General features: G+C 35.4%; 1 protein-coding gene across 4 annotated transcripts in view; it reads right to left on the minus strand.

Moving 5' to 3' along the window:
- Positions 1 to 17948, minus strand: part of CEP350 (centrosomal protein 350) — a 114891-nt gene that overhangs the window by 51266 nt on the left and 45677 nt on the right. For 3 of the 4 annotated variants that reach the window (XM_039337144.1, XM_039337143.1, XM_039337146.1), the window contains exons 9-21: positions 17405 to 17551; positions 15648 to 16294; positions 14764 to 14885; positions 10500 to 11488; positions 9939 to 10092; positions 7310 to 7464; positions 5360 to 5549; positions 3468 to 3673; positions 3188 to 3351; positions 2305 to 2415; positions 1632 to 1772; positions 1266 to 1399; positions 481 to 600 (exon numbers count right to left, since the gene is read on the minus strand). In XM_039337144.1, coding sequence (XP_039193078.1) covers positions 481 to 600; positions 1266 to 1399; positions 1632 to 1772; positions 2305 to 2415; positions 3188 to 3351; positions 3468 to 3673; positions 5360 to 5549; positions 7310 to 7464; positions 9939 to 10092; positions 10500 to 11488; positions 14764 to 14885; positions 15648 to 16294; positions 17405 to 17551 — 3280 coding nt within the window. The remainder of the gene's footprint in view (positions 1 to 480; positions 601 to 1265; positions 1400 to 1631; positions 1773 to 2304; positions 2416 to 3187; positions 3352 to 3467; positions 3674 to 5359; positions 5550 to 7309; positions 7465 to 9938; positions 10093 to 10499; positions 11489 to 14763; positions 14886 to 15647; positions 16295 to 17404; positions 17552 to 17948) is intronic. The other variant, XM_039337145.1, reaches the window with a different exon arrangement.

Below are 17948 nucleotides of genomic sequence, written 5' to 3' on the forward strand. Positions count from 1 at the left end.
CACCATTCAAAATTCAAACAAACTCATTTTAACTCAAAACAGGTGTCAAGAGTTTGTAACTGTTTCATTCAAGACCAGATACGGGGTGTTTCAAGTCCAAAATATTTCATATTCAAAAATTTCTGCATACTACTTTTTAGAAACTTATTCCCCCAATTAGCTAGCATTTCTAGTTACGTATTATTATTAAAACTGTATACTGCCTCGAATCCTTCGATTTGACAACCCTATAAATTTAATGAATTGTTTACTAACTCAAAGTATTAAACCAATTGCTATATTTATAAATAATAAATTTATAAATATAGCAATTGGTTTAAGAATACTTTGAGCTAGTTTTAATACACAAAAAGAGATATAGGTTACTGAAAATACTATTTGAGATAAATACTAGCTATCAATACCTGCATTAAGTAAACCAGATCATTTTACTTGGTTGAATTTGTACTTAATATAGGGATTATAAATTTTGTGTCTCACCTCTGATAATGTGCCTTTGATCTTGATGATTCTGAATAGCTATCAAATGCATGCAAATCATGATGTTTTGAATCATTTGTCTCCTCTTTATCTGGTGGGGTAGTGATTGAATCTGCTTTTCTATTAAATAACTGAATTATGTTAAAATCACAGCAGTGTTTGCAACTGACTGACAAATAATTGAATACAAAAGCAATGTTTTAAAGTTAAATAAAAGTTACTGTCCAATGCAGTATATTTGTACAAGAATCAGCTTTTATTGTTCCTCTTTCTATCAAGTATAGGTGAAAAAGAGAGGATATTTGAACTAGGCAAAACTCTAAGCACATTGTTCTGTGCTGCTTCTTTCTCACAACAGATGAGATACTTGGTAGGAAAAGGAGGTTTCATGCCAGAGAGCCTGTGAAACTGGATCCAAATTGGTTGGAAAAACTAAAAGACTTTTTCTTTCAAAACCAGCAATTTGGAAAAAAAAAGAAGGGGGGGGGCTGGGGGTGGAGGCAAGTATGTCCCTATAAAGCAAACCGCTTTAGTACCATGTACATATTGACAAAGCTTCATCCGTAGTTATCCCTTCCCTACACACTCGAGGCAAATTTATGAAAACAAAATTACATAGAGAAGTGGCAATTTTCTATGACTGAGCTCTTCCTCCAGGCCTATAATAAGTCAGTCAATGGAATTAGCAAGGAAATCTACTATTTACAGATGCTTTGATGAATCATCCTTATTGAACTACCTTCATTAAAAATATTAGTCCCAAATTAAATTTCTTTATAAAATACCTGTTCATATTGCGCAGCTTTAATTGCTTTATGAATGCTGAATTGTGCTTCTGTTCTTGGTCAAATAATGTAGTAACTGGAGCTGCAGTATTACCAACTGCATCAGAGATCTGGAAACGTGCAAGTTCTGTCATCTAATAAAAAGCACAGCAAAATACAGGTTTCAAATGCATAAATTAACTTCTTATGGGTTAAGGCAGGAGTGTCAAACTGCTGGCCCGCGGGCCAGTAGCATCATGCGGAGGCTGCCCCTACTCCAGCTCCGGCAATGCAAAAAAAAGTCACAATACGCCGCGACACGTCACGTGACAAGGTGAGTTTGACACCCGTGGGTTAAGGTATAAAGATCCGCAGACAATAACTCACTTCACATATCTGACGAGCAGTATCTGCAGTCAACAGGGCTGTCTCCAGCTGATGAGTTGCAATCTTAGATGTGGTCTCCTGTAGAGTCTCAGCTGCTTCCTGATGTGAATGTGCCAAGTGATGTAATGATTCAGCATGGGCCTGTACATGGTGACACAAGTTTGCTTTTGAAATCAATTTACTTTCACTAAAAGTGTAGCTGTGCTTTGACCTTAATCTGAACATGAAATTCATCCTCTTTGCTTTAGGGGAGGGATTCTTACCTTAATAACAAAACTTATTTCAATGTTATTGATAAGAAATATAATTTTAAATCCCAGTTTTATAAATGAAAAATATGAATTCTCATGTGGAAGGAAGCTGTTCTTTAAGTATGTTGGTTCTAAGCTGATAGGTAGTTCAAAAAGAAATAAACATCATCAAGCTGAAACCCTGATTCTTGAACAAGGGAAGTTCTAATAATTTAAAGAAATACTGGCAAAATATACCACTTTGTGAAGAAATGTTTTTGCTAATCACTAATGCTATGCATCACTAACACAATGTTCCAATATATCCAATATACTGCCTATCATTTTAAATTACCATCCATTGCCATTGTCAGCCATTTCCTTACAGAAAAGGATTCTACTCTGGATTTTTATTTTCATGCTATTTAAAAATGCTACATTACCTGAGCTGCTTTTTGTTTTGCCTCTTCCAGATTCCTTTGATTTTCCAATAACTCTTGCTCTGCCTTGAGCTTTAGAAGAGTCAAGTCCCTCTCATGCCTCTGCTGCTGGGACTAAAGGTGAAAATTTAGTTATTGTTTATTCAGTTTATTACATTTTTCCTTTTTATAGAATTATGCAAAAGGTCATACAATTTTTCCTCATTTAAAAACAGTAATGGCTCATTACCAAAATTAAATGATTTTAATTAAGTAGCTTTAATATTTCAGATATTTAATTATAATTATAAAATATAATGAAATAATTATAAAATAATTTGCTTTAATACTTCAGCATCTGCATTTAATACATTTTACTACCAATTTCATAGTGAATAACCTATGTAATTAATTGGATTTATATAGCTGCCCATCTCAAAATAGTAATTCTGAATGGTTGTACAAGTATTAAAATACAAAAACCACAGTATACGACCCCTGATATTTAAGGATAAAACACAAAATATAATTAACATATTGTTTTAAGTAGAATGCCAGGCATTTCTGAAAATTATAGCTATATCTTTTTTTAGGAAAATTAGATTTCAAAAATACACAATTACTGGAATAAAAATCCCAAACTTTTTGTTGCTTTAGAGAGTTCCAATGTCAACCTTGGATACTCCCAAAATAAAATTCTCCCAGCCTTATTATAATCCTCTGCTTAGATACTTTGCAGTGGGTGCCAAAACCAATAAAAGCAAAAAGAACAACTTTTGGTTACTGTTACAATTATTAATAGAAACTTTTTGTACATGGAGTGAAAGGTTTGAGAACTGAAATTTCCAAGAGATAAAAAAATGAAAATGCTAAGTATTTTAAGGAATTTCAGATTCATTAATCTTACCTTTAATATTAGAGCGAGAGAAACACTTTCCTGCTGTGCAAGTGATATTCCTCGCACACGTTCTATATCAGAGATTTGATGTACCGACTCTTCAATAGTGCTTAGGTAGTTAAGTTCTGCAGACATACGATGCTGGAGACCAGCAGGTGAGAAGCGCATGGAACCTGTAAAATCAGTACACAAATCAGTACACAACTATATGTATATGCTCAAATTACCCTATATAAACTATATCAAATATAGCATATTCTACACATTTTTCCATTCTTTGCCAGCTCACCATTCAGAATATTGGTTCCAGTCCTGTTGTTTCCAATACTTAAGTCAGAGAAGGCAGGATTTAGCATAGATCCTGAAGCTATGTTTCTGGGACAATTTAAAGATCTATGTTTTTCTGCTGTATTTCCTACAGGATCCATTTTTTTCTGTATATTTGGAGACTGAGCAGAGCTTATCGTTCTTGGTGATCTAACTTTATCTGGGAGACTAAACAAACAAAAAGTATTTAGAAAAAGTATTTATGCTCAAAAACATAAAGCGGCAGTTTAAAATTATAATTTAAAAGTATTTACCATTTAGAGAAGAACTACTGATATAAAAATTACAAACTAAATTTGTGCTTTTTCATCAGTTGGATATATTTTCATACACTAGACAGAATGAGAAAACGTATTTCAAATAAACGCAAGGCAAAAGAATGTCTAGATTCCTTGTTCATGCTGTGTATTTATCTATTTTTCTCAATGTTCTACATCAAGGGTCCCCAACCCCCTGTCTGTAGACCAGTACCAGGCTGTGGCATGCCAGCAACTGGTCCGCACAAACAAGGAAAGCCCCATCCACAGGATGCATGTAGCACACAAAACCATGCCCCCCCCTCCGGTCCACGGAAAAACTTCTCTCCACGGAACTGGTCCCTGGTGCCCAAAAGGTTGGGGACCTCTATTCTGTATGCTATTCTGACCATAATAATAACCTAAGCCAGATTTCTTTTTTATAGCATAAGCAAATCAGTAAATTAACCATAGTTTCTTTCATTTTAAATGAGCCAAAATATTTTAAAATTATGACATCTTGATTTCTGAAACTGATTTTAATCAGTTAACTAAATGTTTCTATCTTGGGCAAAACGGTGAAGTATGGCTTTCTGAAACAATAAAAACCTGAAATATTTTACCTTGTGTCTTACGTTTGGCCATTGTTTCCAGCTCTACAACCAATATGTTTTATATTAAAAAGAATAAAAACTTTGAAAATACATTAGTTGAATTTCAGGAGAATTGAACAAATGAAAGGACAAAGACACCTCTTTTCACATTATATGGCTTTAAAGAATATACCTAAAATAAACTACAAATATCAACATCTGTACAATTAATATGCATTTATTAGAATAGGGACTTATTATGGCTCACTGTTGAGTATAGATTGTTAAATCTAAATTTGCTTCTGACCCAACTAGACCAATTTTAGCAAATGAGTTTTGCTCTTAGCATGCATGCTGTGCATATAAATAAAAGAAGGAGGGGATAGTTATGATTTGATATTGACAATTGTTTTGTCTGTCATATCACTCAACAGAAGTTAGGATGAGGGTTTATTTTCAGTAATGATTTTAAAGAAATCAAACTAACTCAAAATTCAGAATTTTGGGATATTTGAGATAGCTTTATTCTCTTCGAAATTCAGTTTGCCATATCTTGTGCGCTTCTGTAAGCTATTAAAACTGAACCATTTTCATAAAGTCTTTGATATATGAGCTGACATTATCTTTTAAGCATTGGGTATGTTAGATCTATTTTATTATTTTATGATTTTATAGTGGATGTTTTATCGTTCGTATTGATGGATGTTGTAAACTGCAAAAATGTTTTTGATTACAAAGGGGTAAATCCGGATCAATCAACCAAATGCAAAATTCTACACTCAGAATTTTGCCACTCACTGCTTTCATGAATATCAGTGGAAGCTGTATTAAACTTACGTGACTATTTTGAAAACTTATATAAGGAAAGGAAATGTAGATTATGTCTAATGTTCCAAGAACACTAGCTCCTACTCCCTAAATATATCAATATAAGAGTAGTATGCTGTTGTACTACTACAGTACTTTGCCTGAATTATAAACTATGTTATACAATTTAAAGTCAGATTGTAGTGATAGTATTTTACCTCATTAATGAGTGACCAGATAGTTCCTCTAAACTATTGTCAGAATCTGGGTTCACTTCTTGTTCTCTGCTGGACACTGTGTTACTAGATATTAAGTGCTTTGCTTGTTCCAAACCATAGTCTGATCCTGGGGATACTTTGCTTTCTTCCCGGAGAGAGGCATTTGGAAATCCATTTAATGATTCTGTCTCTGTAATGTATTTTAGAAAAGCATGTTTAAAAGCGAATACAAAAAAATAAGAATTCTACCACCAACTGATAAACACAGTGAATGTTTTTAGATTTAAAAATCATGAGATTCTAAGCCAGAACTAGAGAGGTGCAGTATATAGTTGTATCTGAAGTTATGCCACTCTCCCATTAAATCCCATTCATAAAACTTCCTTGACTATCTTGAACTAATCATTCTCCGTCTAACCTATTTTATTCAGCGCGAAAATAAAAATTAAGCAGAGAGAGGAAGAGATTAGATTTTAATAATAGCTAAAGAACAGTAATATTTGGCAAGAAAGAGAAAGTCTGAAAGAAATAATGTCACAGTCTACATTAACAGGTAGTCCTTGACTTACGACAGTTGAGCCTGGAATTTTAATTGCTAAGGAATGCAGTCGTAAAGCAAGATACCACAGGAACACATTGCTTAGTGGCCACTATCACAGCAATCCCTGTGGCCATCATTGAACAAACTTTACCAGTCATTAGCCAAAGATCTACCCCAATCCAAGCCATTCTGAGCTTGATCCCTCCCAACCCTGAGCCTCAGTAAGGTAAGGAACTCCCCCCACCTATCTCCTCCGGCCTTTTGGCCATCCTACACCCTGCCTTATAGTGCCGAACAACCCCAGAACCACGTGCCTCTGGGGCTTCTTGCCATGCCCTGGGAATCTGCAACCGTAACAGACCCAGTTGCTTTTGCCACCCTGCTCTCCAAGACCTCTGCTGCCTTATGCTCTGCTACCATCTTCTTGCTCCTGCTGCTGGTGGTGTGTGCCAGCCTAGATGTTGCACCATATGGGGGTGATTTGTGCAATGGGGAAAAAACCCCCACAAAGCAGCTTTAAGGAGCCAGAGCGTGCCAAAATATCCTTTTTTTTGTTTTTTGGTTTTTTTGCATCATAAAGCCAGTCCCATAAGGCACAGGAAGAGGCACAAAGGAATGACACATTCTGCCTCAGGGAGGGGCTGTTCTATGCTTTCCCCCCCCCCATTTTTTGCAGCCCAAAGTCAGCCTCATATGGCCTGGCAACCAGACCAGGCATGCTTTGTTAGAAGCAGAAACAAGAAGATGGCAGAAAAGGTCAGCTGGGGCTGTGAAGTACAGGATGGCAGGGAGCCAAAAAAGCATAAGTGGAGGGAGATAGGTGAGTCGGGGGAACTGCAACACCCTTGCAGTTGTAAATGCAGGTGGGCTGTCAAGTGCCTGAATTTTGATCATGTGGCTGCTACAACAGCCATAACTTTGGGCATGGATCATAGGACCCTTGGTTCAGCACTATGATCATTTGAAAGACTGCTGAACAAATTGTCCTATGCTGAAGCCTACCTGTATTTGTCCTGGATTATGGTTCAAATCATGATAAAAATCTTCATACAACAGCAAACAAAAAGTGAAATTTAACAATGCATTTGATCAAACCCCTGATATTATACAATGGTAGTTAACATTAGAAACAAAAAAATAGTAACTGCATAATGTTCCTCTGATTCCTTATGGTGATTTTAATAACCGTTCCAAATTTTATTCAAAATCTGTGACGCTGGATGTCTGGAATGTGGTTAGGATTCTCAAAAAAAAAAATACTAAAATTACCTTAAGGGTCCCTTAATATTTGACTTAAATTAATCTTTGTAATTGGTGCTGGCCTGAAAGTTTTTTTTATGTATGTGTATTGTGATGAACTGGGCAGCAAACTGATCTCTGTAATAAACAAACAGCTGAAAAGCTCTTACTTTCTTTTCTTCCTCTTCTTTTAGAAGATGTGGATGCACGAGAAGAACCTGAAGATGGCGATCTTGAGGAATGATGGGTTAATTCCACAGTTTGATGTTCATAAGGCAATTTTTTACTGGCAAGCTCTCCTTTCAGGCTGGTACTACTTGTGCCGCTGCCAATACAAGCACAGAATTACATATTGTTAATATTTTTATCTCCATGGTGAAATCCATCTAGACTTTGTGAATAAATATAATTATGGCTAATTAATTTCTTTATATAGGGAATTTTCAAACTCTTTGATACTGTAACCCCCCTAAAATGGAAAATAATTTATGGAACCCCCACCATAAATAAAACAAATGATTTAATTGGAGTTAGAGTTTAATAAGAAATAAATGTACCAGTTACTTTTATCTGTTAAATTTAACTTATATATAAAATGAACTTTACAATAAAATGTATAAAAAAGAATTGTATACGATGGAAATTTACAATAAAATTTAAAACCGGTATTTCAATATGAAGAATGACCTTGCTTACTTTTCCTGACATCTTACAAAACAGTAGCAGGCTGTAAATTGCTTTTGGAGCTCCTTCTCCCAGCATAGCTATATTGGAATAGCAATCACAGTCCATCGTCTCTTTTCCTTCTAGCCTGTTGCTTTATGTTTATAAAAGCCCTTCCTTACAATATTGTCCTAACCATAGCCTCACAGTCCTGCATTTGTCTCTGCATATTTATTAGAGTTAAGGGTCAGGTCAGATGATCTGTTTTGTAGAGAAGCTTTGTATTTTCTAAACATGATCGTTCCTTTTTTGAAAGGCAAACCCAATATGATAAAAAACAAAAGAATACTCAGGGGTCTGGAACCTAGAGGTTGCTTTGCCCTCAGTATAATTTTCAAACTAATAAGCCTGCTTAGAAAGCACTTTGGATTTATTTATGTAGCGTATGGCATATCATATACGGACTAACAATATATATTAACATTTCATCTAGATTAGTAAAATGCAATAAAATATAAATGTTAAAAAGATCTATGTTCAAATACCAATGTCTAGGTTATTTAACCACTGAAGCGCATCGTTTATATTAAAAAATATCAGATAATGGACTGGTATATGCCCTCAGCTTACAGATAGTCATGATGTGATCTACAATTTGATGTGGAACCCCCACGGTCATATTGAGGGAAGAATTCTGTGCCCCAGTTCTGCAGAGAGTCCTGGCAGATGCCATTTACACACTTCAGAGAAAAGTGCTCTCTGGTGATCTGCCATTCATTATCTTGTAGCCTCCAGGTTTTTATAAATCTATATTAATAATCTCTTATAATATCATGCCAAATCTTTTAACTGCTTTGAAAATATAAAAATTCTGAATTTTATACCATTTCAGGAACTGTTCAAGATAAAAAAAATACTGCATACTTTAATCTGGTAGAAAGCATGCACTGGTTTCTATTTCTTTAAGTGTGAGTTCTCATGCTCCAGAATCCTCAAAAAGATTTTTATACTGGAATTTCATTATGCCATATTTATATAAATTGTATACAAATAGGCTTCCATTTACCACCACAATTGGGCCTGGAATCTCGGTTGTTGAGTGAAATGGTTATTAAATATGACCGCTTTGCTCAATGACTGCAATTTCAGCTTTCTCAGTTGTGATCATTAAAGGATGATTTCGGTTGTTAAGAGAGCATCAGGGAGAGGGCTGCGGCCTCCAGGGCATGATAAGGCAGTGAGACGGCCCAGGCCTCCCACCTTATCCAGGAGGTCTGGGCCCCCTCCTCACCCCATCAGCAAGAACAATCATGAGACAGCTGTGTTTACTACCTATCCTTCCATCCCTCCATCATCACAACTGACAAAGCTTCTTGGATGAGAAGTGAAACGTTTTCTTCTTCTTCCTCAAGGGGGGAAAAAACAGTCCAATTGCCTTTTGATAAAAACACCTTCGAGACAACTATGACCTGGATGACTGAGAATCTGCACAGGCGTTCGCTGTGTTCACTACCATTCCCACTGGATTTGAGCTCCATTCCTCCAGTGTGCAGGAAGATTTCCTCTCCTTGCACGGAAAAGAGGAGAAATCCCTTGGTGCACTAGGGGAACTGATCTCAAATCCTACGTCCCCTCAGCTTGAAGTCTCCCCAGTTTGCTTCTCCACTGGCTTTCTCCGGAAGCCGACAGAGAAGATTGCAAATGATGATCACATGATTCGCCAGGCACTCAGCAACTTATTACCAACAGCCCAAAATGTGATCATGTGACCCAAGGGCCGGGAGGGGGGGGGAGTGCAATGTTTTACGATGGCCAGAAGTGCTTTATGAGTCATAAGGCATCCATTCCAAGGCAGTCATTATTGTGGAATGGTTGTTAAAAAGCTGGCTGTAAGTAAAGGTCTATCTTTAGCAGTCCCAATTTAAAACATCCTAACAAAAATATTGAAATATCAAAATTTTAAAGCTAAGAATTCAGAATTTTCAGATAGCAATTTGTATCATTAAAGAATACTACACTAAGACTATTGAGACATTAGCTATTATACACTTATATATAAAACCACATTATTATTCAATGAAAATAACTTTTCACCGCTTATTTTATAGCTTCATTACCCATTTGAAAAATATATACCTGTGCTCAGGTGTAGACTTTTTGTCCATTGATGTACCACTTCCTTGTGATGAGATGAACTCATCCTCATAGGAAGCAATACTATCTGGAGGGCTCATGGCAGGAAGTAAAGGTCGATGTGTTGATGGTCCCTGCCCTGCATGTTCTTCAGATTCTAGCAGAAGGAGGAAAATGAAATACAATCAATATTTCAGAAGAATTTACATTTCAACAAAAAGATTAACACAGAGTATGCAAATAGTTAAAATGATCATGACCCAAAGACCAATCATACAAAACAACTCGGAAAATTCTAAACGGCCATACGTAGAACTAAGAAAGATTCTTTCTCTAGCAATGCAAAGAGGTGGAACTTTTTAACAAATGATTGACTTCATTCCCAAAAAGTATAGCAGCCAACATTTCCAAAACAAATTAAAAATGTTGTACATATCAGCAGGTACTGATATCAGTAAAACTAGGCTCAGGTATTACATATAGAACACAGGATTTCAACACATATTCATTTAATTGTTTACCTAACAAAAGATCAGAGATATCAAAAAGTTTGCATTTGCTCACCTTTCCCACACAACTGATACGATTTTGTAAAGATATTGATGACACTATGTGGGCTTCCCTTGACAAGTTCTTCCCATGGTTTTGGACCATTCCTAATCTGTGTGAAAATAGGTAAATAATTTTCTGCTTCCTTTTGAAATTCTTTTATGGGTTCATAACCAGTTTTATCTGCAACACAGAACTCTTTTTCATTGAATGCTTCAGCAATCTTCAAAGACGGATTATTAGATTTTTCACCTTCTTCCTCAGAGAGAAAGCCAGTGCTGAGTAGACCTTCACTTAAGGAACTCCCGCTATCATTCAGAACTGCAGGTTTGTTTTCAGACCCAGCAGGGCATGCTTGCTTTTGAGACGGGTTTCCTAATATTCCTTCAGATGTATTATTGCCTGGAAGACCAAGAGCACCTGTATGAGGACTAATAGTCTCTGGGAGCTTTTTAAACTCATTAAGATTTCCCATTCCAGGAAGGTTATCATCAAAAGTTGTATATGAATTGCAGGTTGCCAACATTTTCTGAAGCCTAGCTGAAAAGACATCATCTTCTCTCACAGGAGGGCTGCTGGCTTTTGCCCAGCAGGTATCACCTTGATCTCTTTGCAACAAGTCATGTTCGGTATCCCATGCTGCTTCATAGTTAATGTCAGCCCCAGCTAATTTTTTGGCTTCACTTTCGATTCTGTTTGAAAGAGAGGCTGCAGTTGCCTTTAGGGCTTCAATACGGTCCAATTTATGTTTATAATGATTAATGGTGGGTTGTACAGTAGATGACATAAATGGCTGAGGAGTCGAAAACATGGATCCCATAGCTGTGTTATGGCTCCTCCTGCTTGATGTTACGGATTCAAAATCCTTTTGCAAGATACCCATGTTATCCAAAGATAAAAGCTGAGAGAAAAGAGCTCCATTCAAAACAGATTTTGAGCAAGGAACCTGTGCTACTGAATTCAGCTTCTCTGGATGAATCCTTAAAGGCTCCAGTGTATTATCCCTGTAAATAATCCATTGAATTGTCATCAGTTTACAGAAATAAAGTTTAGACATTTAATTATAAAATAGTCACCTGTAGTAAGAATTAATGGTGGCCAAGGGTATAAGTATTTTGGAGGAATGGCTTCAGTGAAGAGGGCAATGAAAATTATGTGGATTGCTGATTAGTTGTTCTTTTGGGGAGGAAGTTCCTTAATTTTTTAAAACTGGATTTGGTTTTTATTGACACTCTATTTTTCACTTATCTAAAAATGATGGGAAATTGATCTTTGGCACTATAGTTTAAGGGGTCTTTAGAAAAGTGTTTTGAGACACACAAATAGCCCACCCCAAGTGTAAAGACTCTCAGATAGATTTGTGGATTATTGGGTTCTTGTTTTCCTCCAATTCTCTTCAGCGTTCCTGCCCAACTAACTAAACACTCCATCCACTATCAAGACCACTAACAGCCGATACATGAATTTAACATTTAAATAAGGTTTAACAAGAGTAGAGTATAAAAAGACAAAAAAATGATAAGATACCAGGCCTAGACTGGCTACCAGCACAATTCTACAAATATTTACAAGATACATTAATTTTACCAATGCAAAAAGTGTGTAATGAGGTATTACTAAAAGCCAAATTGCCAAATACATGGATAGATGCCAATATTATACTAATACCCAAAGAAGACTCAGACTTGACCCTGATAAAGAACTACAGACCAAAATCTATACTAAATGTGGGTGAGAAAATCTTTGCTTCAATAATAGCAAAAGACTAAAGAGATTCTTGATTGAATTTATACATTCAAACCAAAATGAATTTTACCAAAGAGACAAATAAAGAATAATTTAAGAAAGATTTTAGACACACTAGAATATTACAAAATGCACCCAGGAAAACAAATTTTGATTTTTTTAGACACACAGGAAGCCTTTGATAATGTCAATTGGCAATTATGGTTCAACAACTATATGGACTTTGGAGAAAATTTTATGAATATAATCCAAACAATTTATCATAGACAAATGGCCAAAATAATTGTGAATGGAGATTTCACGGAGAGTTTCAATATTAAAAAAGGCACAAGACAAGGGTGTACATTATCCCCACTATTATTTATCTTAACTCTGGAAGCGTTGAACAGGAATGTTAGACAAGATCCAGAAATCAAAGAAATGGAGATAAAAGATGAAAAGTACAAACTACAAGTATTTGCAGTTTATATTGGAGGATCCGTTAAGAGACAAATCCTAATATTAGCAAAGATTGAAGAATTTGGAGAATTAGCAGGACTGAAAATCAATAGAGAAAAGACTAAAGTTATAGTTAAAAACCTCACAGATAAATAAAAAAAATTATCAGAAAAAACAGACCTTCAGGTAGTTAAGAAAGTTAAATACCTGGGGATATATCTAACAGCAAGGTGTGCAACAATAAAAAAAGATAATTATGTAAAATTATTAAAACAAATAAAACTAGACTTGAAAAAATGGAAAAATATACAACTATCAATCTTGGGAAGAATAGTGACTGTGAAAATGAACATCTTACCAAAACTACTTTTTTATTTCAAACAATACTGATAAAAATTGACAAGAAGAATTTCGATATTGAATCAGACTGAAAATGTTACAAGAAGCAAAAGAAAATGGAGTCTTTGGGCTACCAGACTGGGTCTTGTATTATCAAGCAACCCCACTAACATGGTTAAAAGAATGGATAACTCTTAGAAATAAAAGTCTATTATACCTAGAAGGGCATGACCTATAACTTGGATGGCAGGCTTTTCTATGGTATGGGAAGAACAAAATTCACAAATACTTTCAAGACCACTATGTAAGAAATGCACTGCTCTTGACATGGGAAAAGGTAAAATCAAGAACTTACATGAAAATACCAGGATGGATTTCGACAATGGAGGCGTTCATACACCCAAACTTAATTAATTATGAGAAACGTGTGACTTATAAAGATATCTTGAGTACTGATGGGAAACTACAAACTAAACGAGAATTGGAAGAACAGGGCATTGAGCTAGCAAGGTGGCCACATCTGCAAATGCAAATGAGATATGATGCAAAAATATATGGTTTTTACAAAGACCAGACAGCGTTAGACCAGATACTATTGTCATCAGATGACAAATTGATTAAGAAACTGTACAGCTTTCTGTTAAATTTAAAGATGGAAGATGAACAAGCTAAAGAAGCAATGATAACTTGGGCAAAAAACTTTGGGCATAATGTAGAGTTAGAAAAAAGGCAAAACTTATGGGAAAGAAACTACAAAATAACAAGGGCAGCTACTTATAAAGAAAATTTATATAAAATGTTCTATAGATGGCATTTACCACCTACAAGACTAGCAAAAATGTTTAAAAATATATCTAGCAATAGTTGAAAATGCAGACAAAATCTAGGCACGTATTATCATCTTTGGTGGACATGCCCTAAAGCAAAAAACTATTGGTCAAAAATACATAGGTGGCTAGAAAAGATGATAGGAGCACATGTAGACTATAAACCAGAATAATTTCTTTTAGATATAATCTCATAGAATTATGATAAAAATGTGTATACTTAATATTACATATATTAACAGCAGCGTGAATTACATTTGCTCAATACTGGAAAAATGAAGAAATACCATCTGGAGAAGACATAATAAAGAAAATTTGGGACTGTGCAGAAATGGATAGGCTCACATTGAAAATGAAGGAGAAGCAAGATTCAGAATACTTTCAAACATGGGAAATTTTTTTATAAGTGGTTAGAAAAATGGAATAAAGGGTAGGAATGGATACTGTATTACTATTAATGTCAAACACATAAACCCAGATGTGTTGCTTACTAAATACTAAAGATTGTTACTGTAAAAATTAATAAAATATACATAAAGTTAACTAAAATCTGAAAAAACCCCAGTATAAACATCAAACATATTACCAGCCCCAAATTTGAATGTTTTAAAGTGAATCTGAATTCTTTATACAATATAATCTTGTACTATTCATTTGCATTCCTGCAGAATCTTGGTACGGACATAGCCTTGAATATACAGAAGGAATTATCCTTGTCTTGTAATGATCCATGAAGAGGCATCTTACTTTTCATGACATATTTAAGAATTTTACAACCATTGAATTTTAATAAATATATTTTCAAAAGCTTTGGAAAAATATTTCAAAATTCTCAGCTGCTACAAAAGTTGTACAGCTAAATCATATGTAAAATCATATGTCTAGTGTGTTCCACTTTCCTAGCCCTGAATGCCTTCTTACTTTCTTACCTTATAAGAGGATGAGGAGGCTCAGAGAGAGACATATCGCTACTGGATGATGCACTAATAGGACGCTCCTGAGCCTTGTTCTCTTTATCAGATTCTCCAGACGGTTGATATTCAGGTTTGGACTGGGAAGAAAAATTGACATGTATAAAACACAATAAGGGCAAATTGAATCAATAACGTACTGGACTATGAACTATACAATCCCATGACTTTCATGACTGAGGATTTGAACATGAATCTTTTCAATATAATTAAATAAAGCAACAACTATATAATGACTCGAATAAATAGCCAAGGCTTATACTCCATGAGTATTACAGTTGTATAATCAAGGCTTCCGGCGACATGATGGTTTCTGAATATGTGCAACTAAACATATCTAGAATGAATCTTCAGACATTTCCTTAATGTAGAAGGAGCAGGAGCAGCTAGGATTAACACATATTGACAACCAGGAAAGAATACAGAGCCCTTATTTATTTTGTGCCTATCTATGCTAAAAACTGTATATAATACTACAGTTGCAGACTACAAGAGCTGTTGGCAATTCTTATACATCGTGCTAATGCTATTCTTACTTACCCTGTTCCTGATTCAGTTTTTAGGCAACCATGGAATTTAATAGATAACTCTGACTAGTCTCTTTTAGCTTGAATTACCTCAACAAGTTTAATAGTATTAAGGGGATAAAACCTAAACTCTAGCTAATGTGATATATCTCACCTTCAGATCTCAGAAAAAATACCCAGGTGTTAATATCAAGGAAATGGCATGCTATAAATGCAACAAATGAATAAATAACAGCTATTTCTGCTTATTGTGTGCATTTTTTAAAAAGTAACATGGAAAAAATACAGAAACTATTCCAACTCTTATCAAGATACCTGAACTTCTTGCACAGAGAGTGCTGGATTCTCCAGCAATGTTTGTTCCAAGAACAATTTAGAATAAGTTTCTTGTAATTGTTTAGTGACCGTTTCAGATGTTGATGTTGTCTTTGTTTTACTGGCAACAGCTTCTTTTTGTTTCTTGTAAAGTTCCTTGAGTCTTTTATTTTTTTGCTCTGTTGCCTCTTTTTGTGCTTTCTTTTCTTCACTTTGTCTCTTCTTCCTTTCCTCTTGCTGTCTCATAATATACTGGCGAACTTCATCTGTATCATAGTGGCGTTTCTTTAAGATAAACTGAGTATCTTCACTGATGGGAACTTTGTCTGATTTTTTTTTGCTTGGACTGTGACTTCTAGAAAAGGGAAATGGTTCTGATTCCTGATTCTGACATTCTTCATTCCTCCTCTCTGAATCCTGAACTACAGAATCCAGTTGCAGATCATCAAGAATTCCACGGATTTCTACTGGCAAGAAATCCTTATTTACACGATGATTTCCTAGTCCCCCATTGTGAGGAGCAGCATCTTTTCTCTTCAGGTTATTCTTTGCTCTTATTTTGCTCCATGAACGCTCAGGACATTTTGTGAGGGGTTTTACAGCCACGGGCATATTGCAGTCGGTTTCTGTTATTTGAGCTGAAGATACTAGAGGGAAGCGGAGGGAGAAGATCAGAATTTAGCATTAGCAAGTAACTAAGATTCAAATTATCATATTCATCTCAATATCCAGTATGAGGGGACATTATTTGATGGGCATTATTTTTTAATCTATCTTATTTTATGAGATTTGAACACTATATCCAGAAACTACATTCTTTAATATAGAAAGAAAAATTATTTTTAAAAGATTGGAATGAATGTTAGGTAATAAAATAATATGCAACTGCAATGTAATTTTTTTAACCATTATCTGAAAAAGAACATATAGAACTTTGAAACTGGTACTGAGAGAATTAGTTATAGCTATAATTTTCATGTTCTCAGATTTTCAACTGGAACATCCATGAGAGTTTGCTACATGAAAGAAATTATTTATAGCATAATCAGACTGTATATAGGCTCTAGAATATAGCTTCTATTACAAAATTGCAATTTTGCAAAACTGGGTGTGATCAGCAATGGAATAATTTATTTTAAGAACAGAAAAAATACTTTAAAATCTCACTGCCTTCATCTAAAAATGATAAAAATTCTTACATTTTTTTCCTTGAAGATTCTTTTACTGGTAGCAAAATATTTCATGAAATATTGCTGGGTGATCAAGCACAATGAATCTTAAGTTTTATTTACATCTACCATTTTGTGTCTTTTAAAAAGGAATGAATGAGTAATTCTGTGCTGTACAACAACAGACCCCAATCTTTCTGGCTCCAGGGAGAGGGGATGGTTTCGCATGCACTGCTTGCGCAAATGCAGCTGCATGCACTTGCATGCCATTTGTCTGGCCCAGTTCCCAACGGGCTGCGGCCCGGGGGTTGGGGACCCCTGCGGTACTCTATTCATTCAGCCTTTAAAGTGAAGCTACTATTTTTTTTATTTTGTGATTTAAAGAATTCTGTGTGCAATGTGATCTAAATAATAATTGCTCAGAATTAAGTTCCATTTTGTTCACTGTATTCACTGGCATGAAAAATGCTCTCTCTCTCTCTCTCTCTCTCTCTCTCTCTCTCTCTCTCTCTCTCTCTCTCTCACACACACACACACACACACACACACACACACACACACACAAACACAAAAATATATTTAACTTACCAGATTTAATAGATTTATCTTTTTCACTCCTGTCACTAGACAATATCTGAGTGTTTGACTGCTCTAGTTTAGGCACTGGACCCAGTATTTTCTTTGCTAGTCTTTGTCCATCCCGCCAGGATGTTGTACTTATTGTGTTGGCACCATCTAAACCAAGAAAAAAAGACACAAAACATCTTTAACATTTCTTATTGAAAAGCACACCAGTGCTCTATACATTTTAAGGCAAATACATGGATAGAAGTGGCAAGAAAAGGAAACGCACTGCTGTCTCATCATTTCATAGAATGACATCACCACCTGAAATTACTTGGTTAGTAGCACTCTTTTACTATTCTCCCAGACTTCCTTCTTCATGGGTTTTTACTGAACTAATGTTATAGACTTCCGGGGAAGCAGTAGTGGATGGAATATGGCTCCACAGAGCAGAGCTGATGACCATGGCAGAAAGAGGAGCCAGTGAATGGATCAGCTCCTCAAACCCCTCTCTAGAACAAGTGCTCCTTACAGTGGGCCCCATGAGGAGACCATCTAACAAGGGTTT

The sequence above is a fragment of the Crotalus tigris genome, unplaced genomic scaffold, assembly GCF_016545835.1.
Source record: "Crotalus tigris isolate CLP2741 ecotype Arizona unplaced genomic scaffold, ASM1654583v1 scf7180000017668.6805642782:7212621, whole genome shotgun sequence".
NCBI classification, from domain to species: Eukaryota; Metazoa; Chordata; class Lepidosauria; order Squamata; family Viperidae; genus Crotalus; species Crotalus tigris.